Genomic DNA, 19,327 nt, shown 5'->3' on the forward strand with positions numbered 1-19,327 from the left:
GAGATGAGCCAAGGACACATCAACAAACTACAACTAGCTTCAGATGAGAAAATCTTCCAGATAGAACTCCTTAAATCCTTAACTTCTTAACTGTATTCAATTCACTCCAGTTTTATTTAAATAGCCCAATATTACAACACAGTTATCTCAACGGACTTCAATAATTGTACAAAACATGAAATCAGTTATAAAATACAATAGCTGATTGCTAAACTAGACTAAACAGACTAAGCTACAGTGGGCATCCCTGCCCTTAGACCCTCCTTCTCATAAAGGCAAAACTCCTTAACAAGAAAAAAGCTAGATTCTGGGGGAAAAAAGTAGAAACCTCAGGGATGTCCACATGAAGGAGTGATCCTCTGATAGAACGATGTACCAGGACTGTTAAAGAAGAATTAGCTCATCTAACTCTACAACTACATGTTTGAAAAGTGTAGCAGATAGGGTTCATCCTGATGGAGCTGGGGGACAAACTTAAAGACTAAATGAAATGGAACATTCTTTTGACTACCGTTACTTCAAAAATGTACCCAATTAATGTGATTCTAGCTTATTTCTGTTGCAGAGAAAAGTAGCTTTGTGTTGTTATGTACACTTTACATTAGTAATCGGTGGTACAGTATATCGGTTTTAAAGACCCACTCCAGTAAAAATTGTGTTTTTGGTGTTTTTAACGTGTTCTTGTGGCATTTTTCTCATGATGCAGGACACACGTACAGAGTATTTCTTTATACAACTCATGGTGAGTCAGGAACAGACAAAAAAATTCCATTTGAAAGAGCTTGTCGTTGTATCGTAGAAACATAAATCTGCGGTCCACAGGCTTGGATGCATCTACTTGTAGATGACTAGATCATGTTAAAAACACCACAAACACTATTTTGATGGGAGTGGCTATTTAACTAGAAACTCTTCTCAAGATCTGAATTAATGCAGAATTAACAATTTGTTGTATCTTCAGTGACAAATTATGCTTCAAAGAACACATAACATATTCTCAAAACCAACATTATGTTGATGACCGAATGAGTTACTTCCACAAGTCATGGAGACGTGAATGGTTTGGAAATCTTGTGGGAAAAGGGTTCATGCTTCATAAGTGAACATAAAGGGGGTGGAGGGGTTGTGTGTGTGTGTGTGTGGGGGGGGGGGGTTGTATTGTTTACTAACAATAAAGTTTTTAAGGAAAAGTAGTTCCCTAACTGTTGTTTCGAAGCCTTTTCTACAACTAAAATGTTTTGTCATAATGCTAGAGCTACATTTTAACATCAACAAAGTATTATGAATTAACTTCTTTCACAGAATTTTTAGAAATTGCTTATTTGTTTATTTTTTATCCGTTGTGCAGTTTATATAAACATCTTGTGTCAGATTTTTTTTTTACTCTTTTCTCCTGCTGTCTGTCAGGCCTGTATTGCTGCAGATGTGATTTGAGTTTCATCCATACAGACGTGTGAAAAGACGTGAAGAAGCTTCATAGGAAGGCTCTGAAGGAGCAGTCAGAATTGAGGCGGTTTAAAGGAAATGGATCGTGTGCATGCCAGTGAGTGCTGACAGGATAGGGGGAGAGGACAGAGGCATCAGATTGTTCTTCCCAGGCATCAAGTCTCTTATCTGGTCACATTTCACAGTATAAATATGGCAGGCTGCGAGAGCAAACCAAACCCAGGACTGATTAGAGATACTCCCCACGAGAACCACTCCATGTTCCTGTAAACATAAAGCAGGCCTTGAGTCGGTTGATACATCCATTTGTGCTGTAAAACCAAGCTAAAGAGGATTTTTAACTCTTTACATATAACCAGTGCAGTCCAAGAAATAGTCTACATTGCACCAAACCTGTGGATTGATTTGCTTTAGTGTCTTTATTATGTTGTTCCTATAAGAAAGAGATCTTTGACTTGTTCCTTTAATAAAGAATAAGGCTCTGATTAATGTTTTAACTCTTCCTGTCACTCCACTTAGTGTATTTATCAAAGGGAAATGAATGAAGTTCCAGCTGTCAGGGAATGTTAGTGTTGTAGGATAATTAGTGAGTTTAGGTCAGTAAGTAACTATTGACCATCAGCAGGATCCAATACAACCCCAAAGAAAAATCTGCTGTAACAGAGATCTAACTGTTTGGGGCTTTTATTTTGTAGTTCTCTCACTTTATCTAACCAGTAGGATAATGGTTCACATGAAAACATTCATGATACAGCCGTAGAGCAGTCGACCTCTGATCAGAAGATTGTAGGCTCAGTTCCCGCCTTGCCCACTGATGTGTCGAAGTGTCCTTGTGCAAGACACTTAATCACACAATGCTCCTGGTGGTTATAGGTTGGCACCAGTGTTTGGCAGCGCAGTTGCCATCAGGGTGCAAATGTGTGTGTATGGGTGAATGGGACTGTGACTGTAAAGCACTTTGAGCCTCTTTCAGCAGCTGTGCACCAAAACATTAACTTATAAGATTACTGGACATTTATGTGACATCACCCATAAAAATGGTTTACTTCTGGCTCCAGTGAAAGGAAGCAAATTCAGTCACCATTTTTCCACGATACGGGCGTCGCCATGTTGGAGCCAGACGACAGTGATTGGTCTGAGTCAGTCTGAGTCAGCATTTCTATGGCAACTACTGTCACCAATCAGGATTAAACTTGTTCAAACTCCACACCCCTTCCACTGAACGGGGGCTCAGAAGAATCTGTCAATCAACCATTGTGGTGGTGGCCAGTGGGTTACACATGTTTTTATAGAGGCATCTGATTGCTCAGTTTATAACTTGAATAACTTACAATAAAGAAAAATTATTATGAAAAAAGTAGGATTAGCAAGAACCTTTTAAAAAAGGTAACAGAGCAAGAATGGCTGTTTATTTCTCTATAGAAGTCTATGAGATTTTAGCTTCTAGGAGCCAGCGGGTACTTCCTGTTTGGAATGCCAGATGGGAGGGGTCACTCAGTCCATTTCTCATATACTGTCAATGCACCAAAACAGCTAATAGATCTCAACAGTCATCTTGTGGTAGATGTTCACTCATTATTCTGGTGGTTGTTCCACAGCTCAGTGGCACCTAAACAACTCAGTTTGAACGGAAACAAGCAGATTGTTGGAGATTGTTCATTATCTCTATGATCATTTAATCCAGCAGCCATTTGCTTCCTCATAAAGTATTATTAAGCAGTGTTGGAGACAATGAATACAGGTAACGGTTATTTGATTTTAAACCAACCGTCTGCTTTTCAAAACTGCATCTTTCTTTTGATTTCTTCTGTTCTCAAAGTGAACCAAATCCTGAACTTCTGTGAATGTGTCATCCACTCACACTAAGGAGCAGCACTTTAAACGTCTGTGTTTGTGCTCCCAGGAAATGAAATATGATGCTGTGTGTCATAGCCTCATTTAGCTGCAGTGACAGGTGGATGCCGCACAGAATTTAATTCAACTTTTAAATAGAACCCCAATGTGTTGCCTCCGAGCTGCACGGACTCGGCTAAACAAACCACCCTGGGCCTCACACAGACACATATATTTATCCTCCAAATTAGCAGTGTCAGGGCTGATACTATTGGTGCATGGTGACCCGGGGGAGCGTTAGCTTAGACATCCTCCCTGCGTCATCACACCCACCCTCCTAATGCACTGCAGAGTGCCTCTGCTCTCTAACAGAGCAAGCAAGTCAACTGTGGAGACCACAAAGTAGATTAAAGTCCCAGTCAGACACTCAAAGATGTAATAAAAGCAGTTTTTTTATCGACTGGTTTTGTCTTCGTCGCATAAAAAACATCTTTATGTTCTGTTTGGCCCACGAATTGCTTGAGAATCCAGTTGCATATATTAGAAGGGAGACTCATGAAAAGTTTTTAGCCCAGTTGTCTGATACCTGCCTCATCATTGAAACTCTATCTCTTTAGATATTTGCCAGCAGAATCCCAGCTGTCAGCTGCTGTTTACTTATACTGCACTTGTGCAGCCATCCTTACCACTTTGTAGACAGATTTTTTTCATAGAAGCCCGTCCGGCTGCAGCTGTTAGACAAAGATTCCCCATGATGGTTCCCTTAAGTGAGGACAAGACGCCAGTCATTTGCTCTGGTAGTAAATTTGAACGGCTGTGGAGAATGTCTCCATAGTATCCAGCAATCAAATGCAGCTTGTTACACCAGTAACCATGGCAACAACTGTCTGAAAATGTGGGGAGTAGGGTGCATAAGAGTGTGCTGAGAGAGCCTGCTTGTGTTTGTGTGCTGTTGTTTCCATGGAAACATCTCCTCTTCCAATAGGAATCCAGATTTTTTTTTAATGATTACATCATTTCTGTACTACAAGTTTAATTTTGTTTCTGCCCTCTCAGCTCACTTATCAAACTGAGAACATTTATTTGAATGTTTCTTGGTTTTCAACTGTGATTTAGTGATGGAAACTATAAAAAGTGCACATGTGAGGTTTTTGGGTTGAGGTTCTCTTTAAAAACTGAGACTGAAACTTGTTTATCAATCTGGACACAAACATCACCTTTTTGTGACCCAGGACAGCAAGTCCACTTCACTGACTCACTGATGTTTGCTTAATAAGATCAGCTTTCATTTGTCACACTCTGACTTTTAAGCTAGTGTGTTTCCGCTGCTTTGGTAAGGACTTCAGCCACATCGCCCATGAGCCATAGATCATTCATAAAGAAGTGCCCTCATCCTGGTTGCTCATGGTGGACAGCGTCATTTTGAAAAGAGTTGTCTGTCTTTAAATATAGAGCTGGAAGCAGCTTACAAGAAACCCCCTTTAAATGAGTCAAGCTGTTAGCAGAGTCAAGAACAAATATGTTATAAATGGTTCTACATTTAGCAGAGTACTCCCTGATACCTGTCAAGGAATGAAATATACGTTTCTGATTGTTCAGATTGTTTTCCTGTCTTTAAAAAATGTCTACAAAGGCTTACAAAATGAAATGTATCATCTTGAAATCCATGACCCTGCTTTTAACACTTTATCACCATGGAAACTATAAGGAGGTGATTATAGTTAAACTTATATCACTGAAAAACTCCAGTTAGTGTCATTTAACTTTTCCAATTTCTAGAACAGGGGTGGACATTGAAGCCTGCATGCCTTCAAAGTAATCAGCCATGAGTAGGGTACGGATATCTGGAAAACATGCCGACACACTGGGCCTTGAGACCTGGAGTTGCCTATCCCTGCTCTAGAAGTTGTTTGATGCCATTAAAGTTAGACAGACATTCCAGAAAAGAAACCCCAAATAACCGTGGGTGTTAGCTGCTGTTGCAGTAGTAAATAAAGAACAAAGCTTCCGGATAAACATAAAAAAATGCACATGTCCCGCCTACCAGACTGACACAGAACAGAACGATGTGTGGACACCAGGGTACACTGGTGCCCCGTGGACCTGTGGACCATTTACACATCCCGTGGATGTGGTTTATGTCAACCTTCTACCACGAACCTCTTAGATTGCTTTGCTCAGCAGCACCTGCATGTCCTGTGAGGTTTGGCCTGCATGGAGTTTTGGCCTGTTCCCAGCACTGATCTTCTGTGTCTAGTCCAGATCCATCACCTGAATTATTGATCAGTCTGTGGTCACAGAAGGATTGGCAAAGAACGGCACGGGGAGAAAGTTGCGCAGCCCAAAGGGGGAATGAGAGGATGACCTTCCCCAACAGGTTACTTACCTAGGGGGAAGACCAGGATAAGGGGAATATAGTAAAGTGTTGTTTTTGTTTTGTTTTTTGTGGGGGAGGGGGCTCTGTTGTTAAACTTAATGCTGATCAGCAACACTAGATACTTTTATTTATTCAGACGCTTCTGCTCTTGTGAACAGGAGCCTGAATGGGCTTCACATACCACAGGAACAGACTGTGCCGTCTGAGTTTACCCCCAGCACTGTTTGCAGGCCAGAGGGATCGCCAATGCTCAGTGATAAAGTCTTGCAGGTCATTTTATTTAAACTCAACTTTTTCTGTTTGGTAAGAAGAGCTGGTGACCCCTAAGATCACTGGGAAAAAGACAGTTCCATGTACATACTTTTAAAGACAGTCTTCAGGGACAAATTTAAAAAAATTCTCCAACACCTGTGGTCATAATAAAAAACATATACAAACACATGGGGTCTGACCTCAATGAAAATACACAAAATAACATGGATATCAATGGAAGTTCGCTCATTTGAACTTAAACACCACAAAGAATACATCCAAGTGTCTCCAAGAGATTTCTCATTCAATTTGATCACAGTTACTGATCGCAGTGGATAAGATAAACACAAACATTCAGCATGTAGTTCAGAGCTTCTTTGGTATTTTATATGTTATGAAGTCCATGTCTAACCTACAAAAGATTTAAACAAAAAATGCTACCGATAACTCATGACACCATTTGTGTTTTTCTGTAAGACATTTATTCACATTCAGTTTTCCATTATTGTATCTGGAAACATCAAGTAAATCTCTTTTGGTTTCAAAGCTCAACACAAAATTAACTTCACAGTGGGAATAATGACCAATCATTTGTGTTTGGGTTAGTCAGATGTTGTTTTATGATTGTGTCCACAAAAAATAAATCTAAGTTATTAAAATAAAGATTTTGTTTTATTTCCTTTTTAAAATGTATCACAAATGTACTGTGATTCATCAGCTTTTTGACTTGAGATCCATCAGATTCATGAATCTGATGAGGCCCAAAGTTATAATGATTTAAATAGAATAAAGAAAAGAGGAGGAGGTTATTGACCATGCATCAGTCTGGAGTGGATCCAAAGACATTTGGAACGTTTCCCTGATCATGTCATTGTTATTATTTCAACTTCCAATGCTAATGGAATGAAACAAAAGGATGAGATGACAAGAAAAAGGAACACATTTCTCTATAATAACCTTGTTCACACACATCGTCTTAGTTCATACTGAGACAGACACACACAAACTGAGGAGTATACAGTCCGCAAACAGCACTTTGAACTACAGGTAACCAAAAGTAAAAAACAGAAGATAAAAACAGAACACAGATGTCAAAGGTGCACACTGCAAAAAAAAACTTGCAGTCGTGCAGCAACTTTTTGTATAAGCTGGGAGACTGACAGTAATCACTGACTTCGTCTGTGATCATACCCTTTCTTGCAACTAATACAAACCTTGTGTCTTTTTATTGTATCTGCAGTCAATGCAGTCTTCCAGAGACTCTCCCTCCCAAAGGCTGAGAATCCAGCTGCAGCATCAGAATGTCACGTGTCTCCTCAACCGCCAAACGCTATGCTGGCCCCTCCTACGCCAGCCACTACAGTTCCTACAGCCCCTCCCTGACCCCAGGCCTTAGCTCCTACAGCGATCGAGACAGGCTGTCGAACTATAAGTCAACCTCTTCTCCCACCTCCTCCTTGGGTTTTTCCTCCTCCAGCTATTTAAGCAGCTCCACCTCCCGCAGCCGCAATTACAGCACCTCTTCAGACCCTGAGCGTGGACGAACCATCCCGCACACGGACATCTATGGAAGCAGCAGCAGCAGCATTATCAGCCGCCGAAGTGAAAGTCTCAGCAGAACCCCTGTGAAGACCTACAGTGGATCAGGGCTAAGTGGAGGAGCCACCTATTCTAGCTACAGTTCCTACTCATCACCTCTGGCTCAAAAAAGCTACCTCTCTTCACCGGTGGCCTCTAATACGTCACTCAACAGACGAAAATCTGTATCACAGAGTGACCTGAGCAGGGACTTGGCCTCACTGGGCCTCAGCAATGCTTCGTCCCTCTCCTCCACCCCGTCCTCCTCCATCAGTGCCCCACGAAACTACCGGAGTCGAACTACAGATGTGGTCAACTCTTACGGATCCCGCCCAGGCTCTTCTACTCAGGAGGCCCCCTTACGCAGCTCCACCCAGGAGGCCTTCAGCAGCAGCAGCAGAAAGTTCAGCTCACTGACATGGGAGCCCAGCAGTGAAGGTCTGCCTGAATCCCCAAACAGGACCTCCACGGTAAGACTTGGTTTTTACTCTGCTTTTTCTTCTCTACAGAGAAACAGCAGCTAACAGATGAGCAATAATGGAAACAAATGCAGCTTTTTACACAGTTTTTATATTGTTTTACTCAAACAAGTTACAATGAATGCTGCAAATGCTTTTACTTATATGGTAAATGTTTTTTTGTTCCAAGGAGGGGGGCACTGCTGGTCAAATGAATTTTACCAGTAAGTGGTTACTGTAATAAGTTACAAGACTAGACTAGGACTAGAATAATACACAATACAATAACAAAATTCCTTTAAGACATGTCCTCCTTCAATGTTAAGGATTAAACACTAGGGGGCGCGGTAACATCTTTCTTCCGGTGAAAAATGAGCTTTCAGGATGTATTTCAAGGGAAACTCTGATTGCTCATTAATGGTTCAGCTTTATCCGAGAGTCTGTATTAAAAAAAACATTTAATTTTTGTCATTTCACCTCTGAAGACTTGCCGTCTTTGGTGTGGACGTCACATTTTGGGTTATATCACCACAGCAGTCAATTCTGCTTAACTGGGACGCTGTGACATGTAGATGTGCATTAGCTCAAATATTAGATCAAGTCTTCATAGGTTAAAGGAACAATTTACATATTTCTCCTCTGGATTATTTCCTGCTAATGTGAGGATAAAAGTGGCAGGGAGGGAAATCTGTGCCTGGAAGGCTGTTAAACGTAATTTTTACACATCGCCTTGCTCATTTTAAAATCAATGGGTCTGGTTTATGAAGAGCAACTTGAAGAGCTTTTGGCTTTTTACTCAAGCTTTACATCTCCTTTTGCATCATCTACTTTCTTTCTTTAAATGCTTTAGTATCAGTAAAAAGCATGTCAAATGTGTGCGGACAGCATTCAAGAACATCCACACATTAAACGTCCTTGAAACAAACACATCAGCTGTTTGGTAAGATGGTGATTCTGCTCAAACTGCTCTAAAAGTTTTAAATGTTAACCTTAATTAAGTTATACATTGAGTTATAATTAACATTTAGATATTTTAAACACAGTAAATTTTGTGTCTTCCATTGTTTCAAAATCTCGATTTAGTTAAAAATGTCCTATATTTCCCTTGATTTTTAGTTTGTGACTCTATTGAAATGGGTTATCTTTTTGTTGTGACCTAATAGATATGTAAGGATTCTTGACTAGAGAAAACTCTTTTATTCTTCTTCTATGTTTCATCCTAAACATCAATTCTAAATGTTTTCTAAATATTCCCAAGAAGACTTGCTAAGTTTGTCTGCTCTAAATCAAATCTGCTCCTTTAGTTACAGCCAACTTCTGTAATGCTCTAAAGTCTGTTAGTATGTAGTCTATTAAAGGTAAACGGTCAAAACCTAAATGCAGTTTTTCTTGGAGTTTAGAAGCTGCTTAAAGTCTTCTATGATTTAGCTTGATTTTATCATAAACTCACCTCTCATGCTGATGATGCGTCAGAAATCAGGAGTACCTTGAATTAGGACTAGCATGGCACAGTAAATCCAAGCGTGAAACACGAAACACTTGCATTGTGTCTGCTGGTCCCCTATCATGGACCACATTTAAAAATGCCAAAAGAATTGCTGTAACTGTCCTTATCTAATTCCTTCTTTTATTTAAATTACCGTATATTGGATTTAAACAAAGGCATTAGTTTAATAGACTATGTGCTCCCTGGGGTTTGTACTCAGGGTCATTGTTGGCATTGTGGCGAATTGGTAATCTATAAAATACACTGTGGGTTTCAGTTTTTCATAGAAAACCTTTGCTAATCTAACTAAATTATTGCTTTTCTTTAAACTATTAGAAAGTGTTAACAGCTTAAACAGGAGATTATTATAACCTCACACTCTGGTTATTGGCAGCTTTTGGAGAAAACAATAGTAGCGTTTGTTTCAACCCCCTTTTTGCCCGCACCACAATCCAAAGCTCCCTTTGGCTGGTTTTGGGTCAACATTGTATTTAGACAACTTTTGCCCCATTGCTCTGTTCTGGGTGTGGCTCTGGAAAACTGGTGGGGTTATTAGATTTACAGGGTTCACAGGTTCAGAACCCCCTGTGTTGGCCTGTATCAGTGTTGAGGTCTTTATGTGTGGCTGTGGGTATGAGGAAAAAATAATAGAAATAAAAAATAAACAACGCACTGTTGGGTCTTCTGTACAATGACAGCTTTACAGAGTTACATAAATTTTCATTGTAAGCAGATCTTTGTTTTCATTCTATAATTCTAGACTTATTTTTCTTCAAGTCTTTGAATTTTGAACTTTTTTAAACAAGACAGAAAGTGTGAAAATGTTCATGTCTGTCTAAGAAGAGTGTAAAACTGTGTTGTGAGGAGTTTTACAGCATTAAAACATCTGTAATCCTACTTTGCAGACTTATTTCACGGGTTATTTATGGAACACATTCCCACAGTAAACAAGGGAACACTTTATGAATGAATGGGTTCATGAGAAGAACTACGGTAGTACAAAAGTGCCAAAACGAGTTCAGACCGTTTGTCTTTCATCCTTTAGACCTTTGCTTTAAGCTGTCTTAATAAAGTTCTGTGTTATTCACCACACCAATGGATTGATTACAGTTAAAAACTTTAATGATCTTTTTTTTTTTTCTTGAAGTCTAAAGTCACAGAGCACCAAACTTTGATGATTCCATCTGATTTTCATGTAAATCTAATAATGGGTCATCCAAATATCATTAAGCAAATCTTTGGATAAGTTAGGTCGAAGGATAACTGTGTTCTCTGTTAAATGATTGGGACAGGTTTTTGAAAACACAACATTTTGAAAATGTTAGACTCAAAAAACTTACATTGGGTTGCAATCTCCATCCACCATGTTGGATTTTTTGACAATAGAATACATTTTTTGGTAGCGTTTTTTGTTTTTGTTAGATATATGATTTGTTGTATTGTTTTTACTCCCTGTTTATCATCTGTACGCCTCTATAAATTGGGTTGTTTCCATCTTTTTTCTATTCTACATTTAGTGGGAAATTTTGTTTTTCCGACTTTGGTTTTCTTAGTCTCATTTTTAGATGCTCCGTTATACAAACCAGATGCCAACAAATACCAAAAGATCAGTGGGCTTGAATGTGTCTGTTTTCTGCACATTATTAGGTCGGTTTCAACTTTAGATTTCTTTGCTCAGGCTTTTGGTTTCAGGCATTTTTTAACAAACAAAAATGCTTTTTAACAATGCCCCCTGTTTGGTAATTTTAACCAAACAAATCTAAATAAAACATTTTCTTCTAAAAATAGAGCCGATCTAGATCAAATGAATAAAGATTTAAAAGTTTTCTGTAATTGATCTATCACAAATTGAAGTTGGTATGTTCTTTAGACTTTAGATCTGTTTTCAATCCCTCGGAATCTTCTATTAAACCTTCCCTATTCTTCACTGCTTCCTTTTTGTGTAATGTTTGAAATAAGACAATAAAACTAGTCAGCTTAAAAATACAGCTATTTGTTGAATATAAATGTAATTTAATCTCTTTATTAGATTTTGTCACTTTAAACTGGTAGATTATAACAGCTGTACAATGAACACTGTATCATTGTATATTTTTGATAAAGTTGCTTCAGGACTTTATCTTTATGAATCAGTGTATGTTCACCACTATGATCAGAGCTCTACCACCCACATGGAGAAGACATCAGAGTCATCACAGACCGCATCGCTGACTACAGAGGCTTCTGTTTTGAAAACACTGTTTCCTCCATTTTCTGAAAAACAAACCGTGGATTGCCACGGTCATCTAAAGGCGAAGAAGAGAGGTTGTAGATTAGGAAGCAAGGTGGAGCTGAGGGCTGATGCTGAGGAAAGATCTGAACATCTTCTGATGCAATGCCATTGTTTCCAACCTAATGAAGACTTTGCAGATAATGGTGGTGGTCTGCCTCGCCTGAAGCAGATCTGCAGTCCTATTTTTGTTACTTCTCAAGCGCTTTTAACTCTTGAGAGGAAAGGTGTGGACCCTGATTTAGTATAGTGTAGACCACAATATCTCACAAACACACCCCAGTTTATAAGAGACAGGGACTGTATGATCTCCTAACCTGCGGTGTGGAGACCCCCTCAATGTGGGCGGGCCTAACCTTTTATCAGAGAACATCCAAGGAATGCACACATACAATAGGCTATGTCCAAATTCCCTCCCTATATCCTATTTACTACAAAGCTTTATAGTACAGGACTATCTAGTGCCCTAAATATTAAAAGCAATTCGAACAGATGCTCTTTTTTTTTTTCACAGGAAACATGACGTCACTGTTTTCCCAAAGTAAAAACCTAATAAATACAAAAATTTAAAATAACTTTTTCATGAAATTGCTGTGTTCTGATGATGAATGGCTGGTTTATAAAAATATTATTTGACATACAATTTCTCAAAAAAATTGTTCCAACGCAATGCATTAAGGGTCTTATACCTCATACCTAATCTAGTGAGCGTTGATGCACACTGGTTTTTTGCAAAGACTTCTGGAAAATTACTAGGGCACTTAATTTTGGAATTGTAGATTTGGACGGCTCTGCAAAACATCAAACACACTATATAGTGCACTAAGTAGTGAGTAGTGAAGGAATTCAGACACAACTTGAGGCAGAGAACTCTTATGAGGAGTGCCTGAAGGTTCACTTGAGCAATAAACTGGACAGGACTAATAGCTCGAATGATCTGCTCATGAAGGCCTGATGCAGACCCTTTTTGATGAGAAGACTCCAGTCTTTGGGGGTGAGGGGGTAATTCTCCAGACCTTCCATGTCTTTAAGGGCATCAGCCACCCTGCAGAGCATGCCCTGTAAAGCCAACAGCTCAGAGAAGGAGGGAAAAAACATTGGATTAAGTCTTCAAAAAGTCTAGCTCTGTCCGGGGTTGTCCTCTGCAGTCAGTCAGGGACGTGGGAGAGAGAAGAGTCCTGGTTAAACTAACATTCATGCTGGACCGTGAGCTTCACCAACTGCAGGACTCCCTGTGGGCTCTGGACATCAGTTTCAACAATACACTGATCCACTCTCAATGTGTGTTGAAGAAATTCTGTGGGTCTTCCTGCTGCTGTCCACTTTTGCAGTGAACATCACTGACTGGACAGCTTTTATGGTGGAAAAGAAATTGTTTTCCTGGCACTTTGCTGGAAAGACTGTTTTGTTGTTACAACAAGGCTATTTTCCAATTGTCACTCAACGCTTAGCCCAGCCTCATACCCTATTTTAAGTATTATGAGTACACCCGTTGGCCTCCTGACTTAATTCTAACCCATGTCTGAGCTAATACTTTCATCACAAGAGTAAAAATCCAAACTTCCCGACTTTTTAACGTTTTCTGGATTTGATTATTGAAAACGTGTAATTCGCACTGTGAAGAAAGTTTAGACCGACACACATCACATGCATGCACACACACACACACATACACATGCATGCACACACACACACACATGCATGCACACACACACACATGCATGCATACACACGTGCACGTGTAGCACACTTAGCCTTATGATGGAATGTTCTCACTTGATTCTAGTTGTGTACACACAGACTGTTATCTGGGTCATAAGACTGTTGTGGAGTTCATGCTGCACTGCTTTGACTTCACACCAGATTCCTGGTCAAATAAAGCAAATCCTGATCATTTCTTTCAGAGGGACAGAAACCCCTGATGCAATGAGCTGCTCTTCAGCTGCGTCCTGCTACTTTATTCATTTAAAAAAAATGCTGATCACAGCTCTCTTTTCCTCATGGGTAGTCTTAAAATGCAGCACATCAGACAAAAACCTCAACAAACGTCTGACCTACTTATCTACATGGATCAATCACAGCTGTTCCCAAACACCTTCACATGAAAAGTCTGATTTAACAAAACTCCTTTTGTCTGACAGACCACCTGTGTCAGGTCTGCAAACACATGCCGGCACACACAGTACTATGTGCTATCATAGACTTAAAAAAACACCTGAATGATTCCTTTTCCACGTCTGAAACCCAGCTGTAGCTCCTGAACACTGTATCTCAAGATCAGACTGATTTTATTGTTTTATTTTGTAATAGTATCAATAGGAACACGCTCAAATCTGATGGAGTCTCATCAGCTGCATGTGAAATGAAATGAACGTAAGACTGTTAAGGTCAATTAATAATCAGTCGCTTTACACCTTATTAGTTATTTTCCAGTTTCTATGGTCCATCACTGTTATAAGAAAAAAAGTTAATTTAGAGCTCAGCCCATAACACTCAGATTTCACTGTATTTTTCTAAGCCGATTATTTTGGGGTACCTGTTTTCCATAATAACATCTGTTGTGAGGGTTGGTGTCTTCATGGGTTTTTTGTTGTAGGTCAAGCTTTGAGTTTAGTGAAGTTCATTTTTCATCTGTAGTCACAGTCCATCTCATATCTATCGTCTTGCACCTCTGCTCCTATTGAACAACATAATATTAGGACCACCATAAAAAAAAATGAATGAGAATAAAGTTTTTAAAAGTTATGAGCAAAGAACTTTTGTGAGAAAGTCACACATTTGTTTTCTTAAAAAGTCTGAGAATAAAATCGTAAATGTTTTTTTTTTTTAATGTGTACTTTTACAAGGAGAAAGTTATGCTTTTTGGAAATGAAGTTGTAAATTCATGAAAATTAAATAGCATATTTACCACACAAAAAATTAAAGCACATTTTGCAAGATTCTTAAGCAGTGTGATGTCCATTTGATATTTTAAATTCTCTTCAACATAACCTTAATATTTGATTCTCTTTGTTGAAACATTTTAAAAACTAAATGTAGCATTTTCTTTGAGAAAAAAAAAGCAAGTATTTTACTTGTAAAATTAAGACTTTTTTGAAGCATAAATTTACAACTTTATTCTGCAAAATTGTTGGTAGTTTTTTCTCATAATTTTCCAACTTTATTCTGATAGGTATTTATTTTACTTATTTTGTGATGGGCCTAATACTTTTACCTTTCATTTATTATACAATATATTTCTTTCCAGAGTTTTCTTTTGCTCATTTCCAGATCTTTCTGTCAGGATTGGTGGCTGTAAGAGAGGCAGGAGGCGTGGCTTAGTGACAGGAACTAAATGTCAAAAATGAACTGAAAACATGAATAAACGTGGAGGGATCTGAGGTTTCGTGTCGGTGCTACGGTACACGGTTCTAGTTTGGCCGAAGTCAGTCTTGAGATTACAAAAAAACAAAAAACAAAAAAAAAAAGTCTTGAGATTACAGCCGCGTGGAAAGGATGCGCTGTGACGTAGACAGAGCGGTCGGAGGTGGGCTCTGACGTAACTTGTAGAAGGGGCGGAGCTTTGTTCCTGTAAAACCAAATGGGAGCCGGTTCATGTCATTTACCATTAACAGCGGAACCGCTTATAAACTGAACTTTCACTGCTTCCATCTTCATACAATGAGAATGAAATCAGTGACTATTTTATGTTTATAATTCTTTTTTTTACTTAGTTAATTATTGGTGCTATTACTCAAAACAGTTAAACCTAACGAAATGCCACAGGTCCTTCATTTGTGCTCATTTCTGCGGTGAAAGACACCCGGTGGTAAATGCTGTGTTACACCGTTGAACCGCGTCAGTTACCGGGACGATAGAAAAGCGACAGTAACTAGCAGCGCTCCGTTCACTGACCTCTGAGCAGCTCGGACAGATCAGCTCCGAGCGGGAGCATGCCGAGCATCCGGCAGTCCTACACCGTGACGGTTCCCGAGGAGCCGCCCGCGGCCGCCTTCCCATTCCTGAAGCAGGAGATGCGGAGGAAAGGCAGCATGCCGGGCTCAGTGCTCGTCTCCACTTTCGTGGGTCTTATTATTAACCAGGCGAAGGTAAGACACAAGAAAAAGCCTTCGTGTCCCGGCTCTGCTTCTTCGATGAGTCAATAAGTGTTGTGTTTAATGTTTTTAGTTTGTTAAACTATGTTTTGTATTTGCGGTCACAGAGAAATATTCCTAAAAACTCTAAACACAGCGCAGGAGTCGGTTCTCCTTTTTATTCACACCTGGACTCAGACTGTTGCGTTTACAACTGCATTTCATAACTCACCATTTACTAAATGAGACACCTGTTCAGTCGCTCTTGAGTCTTTGATGCTGTTTTTCTGGCAACGGTAAAACGGGTCCAATTTTTTCTATTATAAATAGCCGGTTTCCCTTTATTTGAACGTGAAGTGCGTCAGCCTGCCTTAAGCCGCCCGTCGTGCGGTGAGCCCGGCCCCGCAGACCGGCGGGTCACCGTTTATATAACCGCCTCTAATCCCCGTCCCGCTCCGAAGCATTCCGCTGTTCCCGCCGTATAGCGGGGATCAGGTGGAGGTGTGTCCGGGCCTCCTGCATCCCCGTCAGGGAGGATGCCATCCCTCCGCGCTCCACCTGAACGGCCGGGAACAAAATGTTCAGAAGACCTCTGATGCCGTAAAGGGCGCGCGCTCTTTACCCCAGACAGAAACAACTGTGATGTTTGACGCAAATCTGCATGATCCGTTTTTAAAGACAGGCATTTTATATTTATGTCTATTAATCGGCTTTTTTCTGTGTCACGGCGTCCCTGCATTTGACTTAGTTAAACAACTGTTTGCGCTCTGTAAATAAGGCTTGACGTTCAATGTGGCTCCTCAATGTCACCTGGATTTATCTGGACATCAAGCATAGAAGAAATGCAGGGCACGTCTTACGGCTTGTTCTGCTGGTGCACGTGCGTGCGCGCGTGCACGTGCGGTTCTTTCATGCTGCTTTTCTTCAGTGTAACTGCTGCTGCTGCCACTGCCAGCCTCTGTTATGTAATAAACTGCTAGAATCCACTCCTGTCCTGTCCTGTCCAGCAGCTCTGCAGGCATGGCTGTCCTTTTGGTTGTCACCTGCTCCTCCTGTCCTCCTGTTTCTTCGCTCCTTGCAGATTACAGATCCGTGTTCTTTGGCTTCTTCGTTTGCACATTTAACCATGAAGACTTCCATCTGATGTGTGCTTTTTTACACACAGCAGGATCAGTCCAGCAGCTCTGTACGCTTTGTCCATGTCTAACAAAAACTAGTCCCGTTGATCTACCCATGGTAACAATGCTTGACTCTTCAACCCATCCATAGTATAAATGTTGATATAGAAATGCATATATAATATGCTGTGGTCACAGTTTGAGTCTCCCAGAATGCGTTGAATGTTTGCACGTGCTTGTTTAGAAAATGTCATGATTTGTCAGTAATGGACAAAAGCTGGTGTTGACATCAGGCAACAGCGAAACGTTAGTCGCAGTCCTCCTAATATGTCCTCCTGGTGAAACCAGCAGAGTTGTGTGAGGAAAACCGGTTGCATAACTCGCCAGTGCTTTATGGTCACATGCTCTTATGTTATAACACAGTGGGTTTTTTCACAATGGATCGAGTATGTGAAACAGGCCTCTGATTCCTCGAACCAGGCAGCTATAAGCACATGATGGGTTCTATTTAATGTGCTTTGATTCAAGAAACAAGAAGTGTTACATACGTTTCAGGAAATATTTCTCCTGTGGCACTGAAGGTTGACTACCTGACCAGTCAGAACAATGGAGAAAACACACCACTGACAAGTGGAAGCCCGAACCACCAGGCAAACCCTGGCCTCCTGCTGCTGCTGGGGTGAATGTTTACTTTATGAGCAGATGGAAGCAAAAGTGCCGGACTCAATTTTGAAAAGAACACTGTTACAAACTCATCATCTGTTTTAGAAAGTCCACCAATGATTTTGGTGTTTTATACAATAGGAAAAGCCCTGCAACAAACAGGCCAACAGTCAACAGCTTTAACACCCTGTGACCCTAAAGGGGATATAGTGGGTTAAGAAAAGAGATGGATGCAAAAAAATCAATAAATATAATGAGCTGAGTCACTATAAAAAAACTGGTTTGGGTTAAAATAAATTTCTTCCAGTTTTTATATTTGAGGTCATTCAGGCAAACAACTCACAGCTTTTCATCTGTCAGCTTGAAACAAGAAACTAATATGCTGGTTCCTTTCTGTTGTACAGAGATACTCATTAATCCTCACTCTTCCAACAGTCTAAGTTTTCGAAAGAGTTAAAATATTTGATTTCAGTTCTTTTCACATCTTTGTTTTTGGAAACTTTTAAGAGATGTGTAGAAAGCAGACATGTGTTTTCTGATCAAGTCAAATCAGTCAAATCAGTTAGTTCAACGTCTGAACCAGATTGCTTTTGTCTTAGAACTTTAGTTCTTATAATAAATGAAGGGATTTGACATCAGTCATTCTGGAGGCTGCAGCTCCACCTTATGGAGGATTGATTGCTCAGCAGCGATTCATAGGAGGAATTCTGTTCTAAAAGGGGAAAAAAATCACAGAGAAACAAATCACATCAAAAAAATCTCAATATCTCAATTTAACACTTTTATTTCACTTACTAAAATGATGTCAAAAATTTTTATAAATATCTATTTATATGTCAAATCTTTTGCCTAAAGAGTCAATTTGCATGAAAAAAAGGCCTTTTATTTACCCAATTAGGTTGAAGTTGTGGGACTGAACCGTTTGGTTCTTTGGCACCTTAGAGATGCTATGAAGGCCAAACTCCTCACCAAACTAACGTCTGCAGCAGATTTTCCACAACAGCCACATTAAAAGCTTTTTGCTCCGTCTCTAGCAAAGCTTCCAACTCCCTCAAAATGGCGGCATTAGTGGCTTTTAGTGAACGCCATAAGTCCAGCTTTTGTTAAAACCTGCTCTCAGTTTGCATCATGCAAAGCATCATGAAACCATAAGAATGAATTTAGCAGAATGGATGTGTTAATGGTTACCAGGACTTTCCAGAGGATGCTATATTTATGGCGTAGTTCTTTTTTTCTCTCACTAGTTTGATAAAACTCCACAACAGCATTTCCTAATTATTGTCAATTGGCGGTCTTTATTTGGCCGCTTCTGTTTTCCGCTGATGTCAAAGTCTTTGTGAACGTCCACACCTCCATGGAATCATCACCCCCTCTTTGAACCCCCCCGTCGTGAAGTCACCCTGTCCTCCAGCTGCCCGCTTCATGGATAAAGTCAGAAAAGAGGCGTTGCTATGGAGGAAGACGTGTGAATGTGACGGCGTTGACGCACGGTGGGCCGGCTGAAGCAGCAGCCAATTGTGTGGACGAGCAGCTGTTAATAACGGCTGGCGTGCTATTTTCGGTTGCAGCAGTGGCATTACTCAGCAGTTAGCAGCCAAGGCAGGCTCACACATTCCTGTGCTGGAGTCTGAGCGTGCACATCAGAATATGAAGGAAAGCGGAGTGGCTTCCTGTCCTGAAACACTGCTGATGGGCGCGAGGCAGGAAAAGGCTCTTTGATGCTACCCTAATAAAACGCCAGAATCTCTGCAGGGAACTTTCCGAACAAAGGACT

At 40.2% G+C, this 19,327-nt stretch overlaps 1 protein-coding gene across 13 annotated transcripts in view; it reads left to right on the forward strand.

Annotated features, from left to right (window-relative positions):
• usp2a (ubiquitin specific peptidase 2a) overlaps window positions 1-19,327 on the forward strand; it is a 30,887-nt gene that overhangs the window by 4,290 nt on the left and 7,270 nt on the right. For 11 of the 13 annotated variants that reach the window (XM_023961546.2, XM_023961547.2, XM_023961552.2 and 8 more), the window contains one exon: window positions 7,149-7,956. In XM_023961546.2, the coding sequence (XP_023817314.1) occupies window positions 7,210-7,956 (747 nt within the window). In that variant the 5' untranslated portion in view covers window positions 7,149-7,209. Of the gene's footprint in view, window positions 1-7,148; window positions 7,957-15,305; window positions 15,788-19,327 lie in introns of those variants that run through there. The other 2 variants (XM_023961553.2, XM_023961554.2) reach the window with 1 other exon arrangement.

The sequence above is a fragment of the Oryzias latipes genome, chromosome 13 (assembly GCF_053564925.1).
Source record: "Oryzias latipes strain Hd-rR chromosome 13, Olatipes_Hd-rR_3.1".
Taxonomy (NCBI): Eukaryota; Metazoa; Chordata; class Actinopteri; order Beloniformes; family Adrianichthyidae; genus Oryzias; species Oryzias latipes.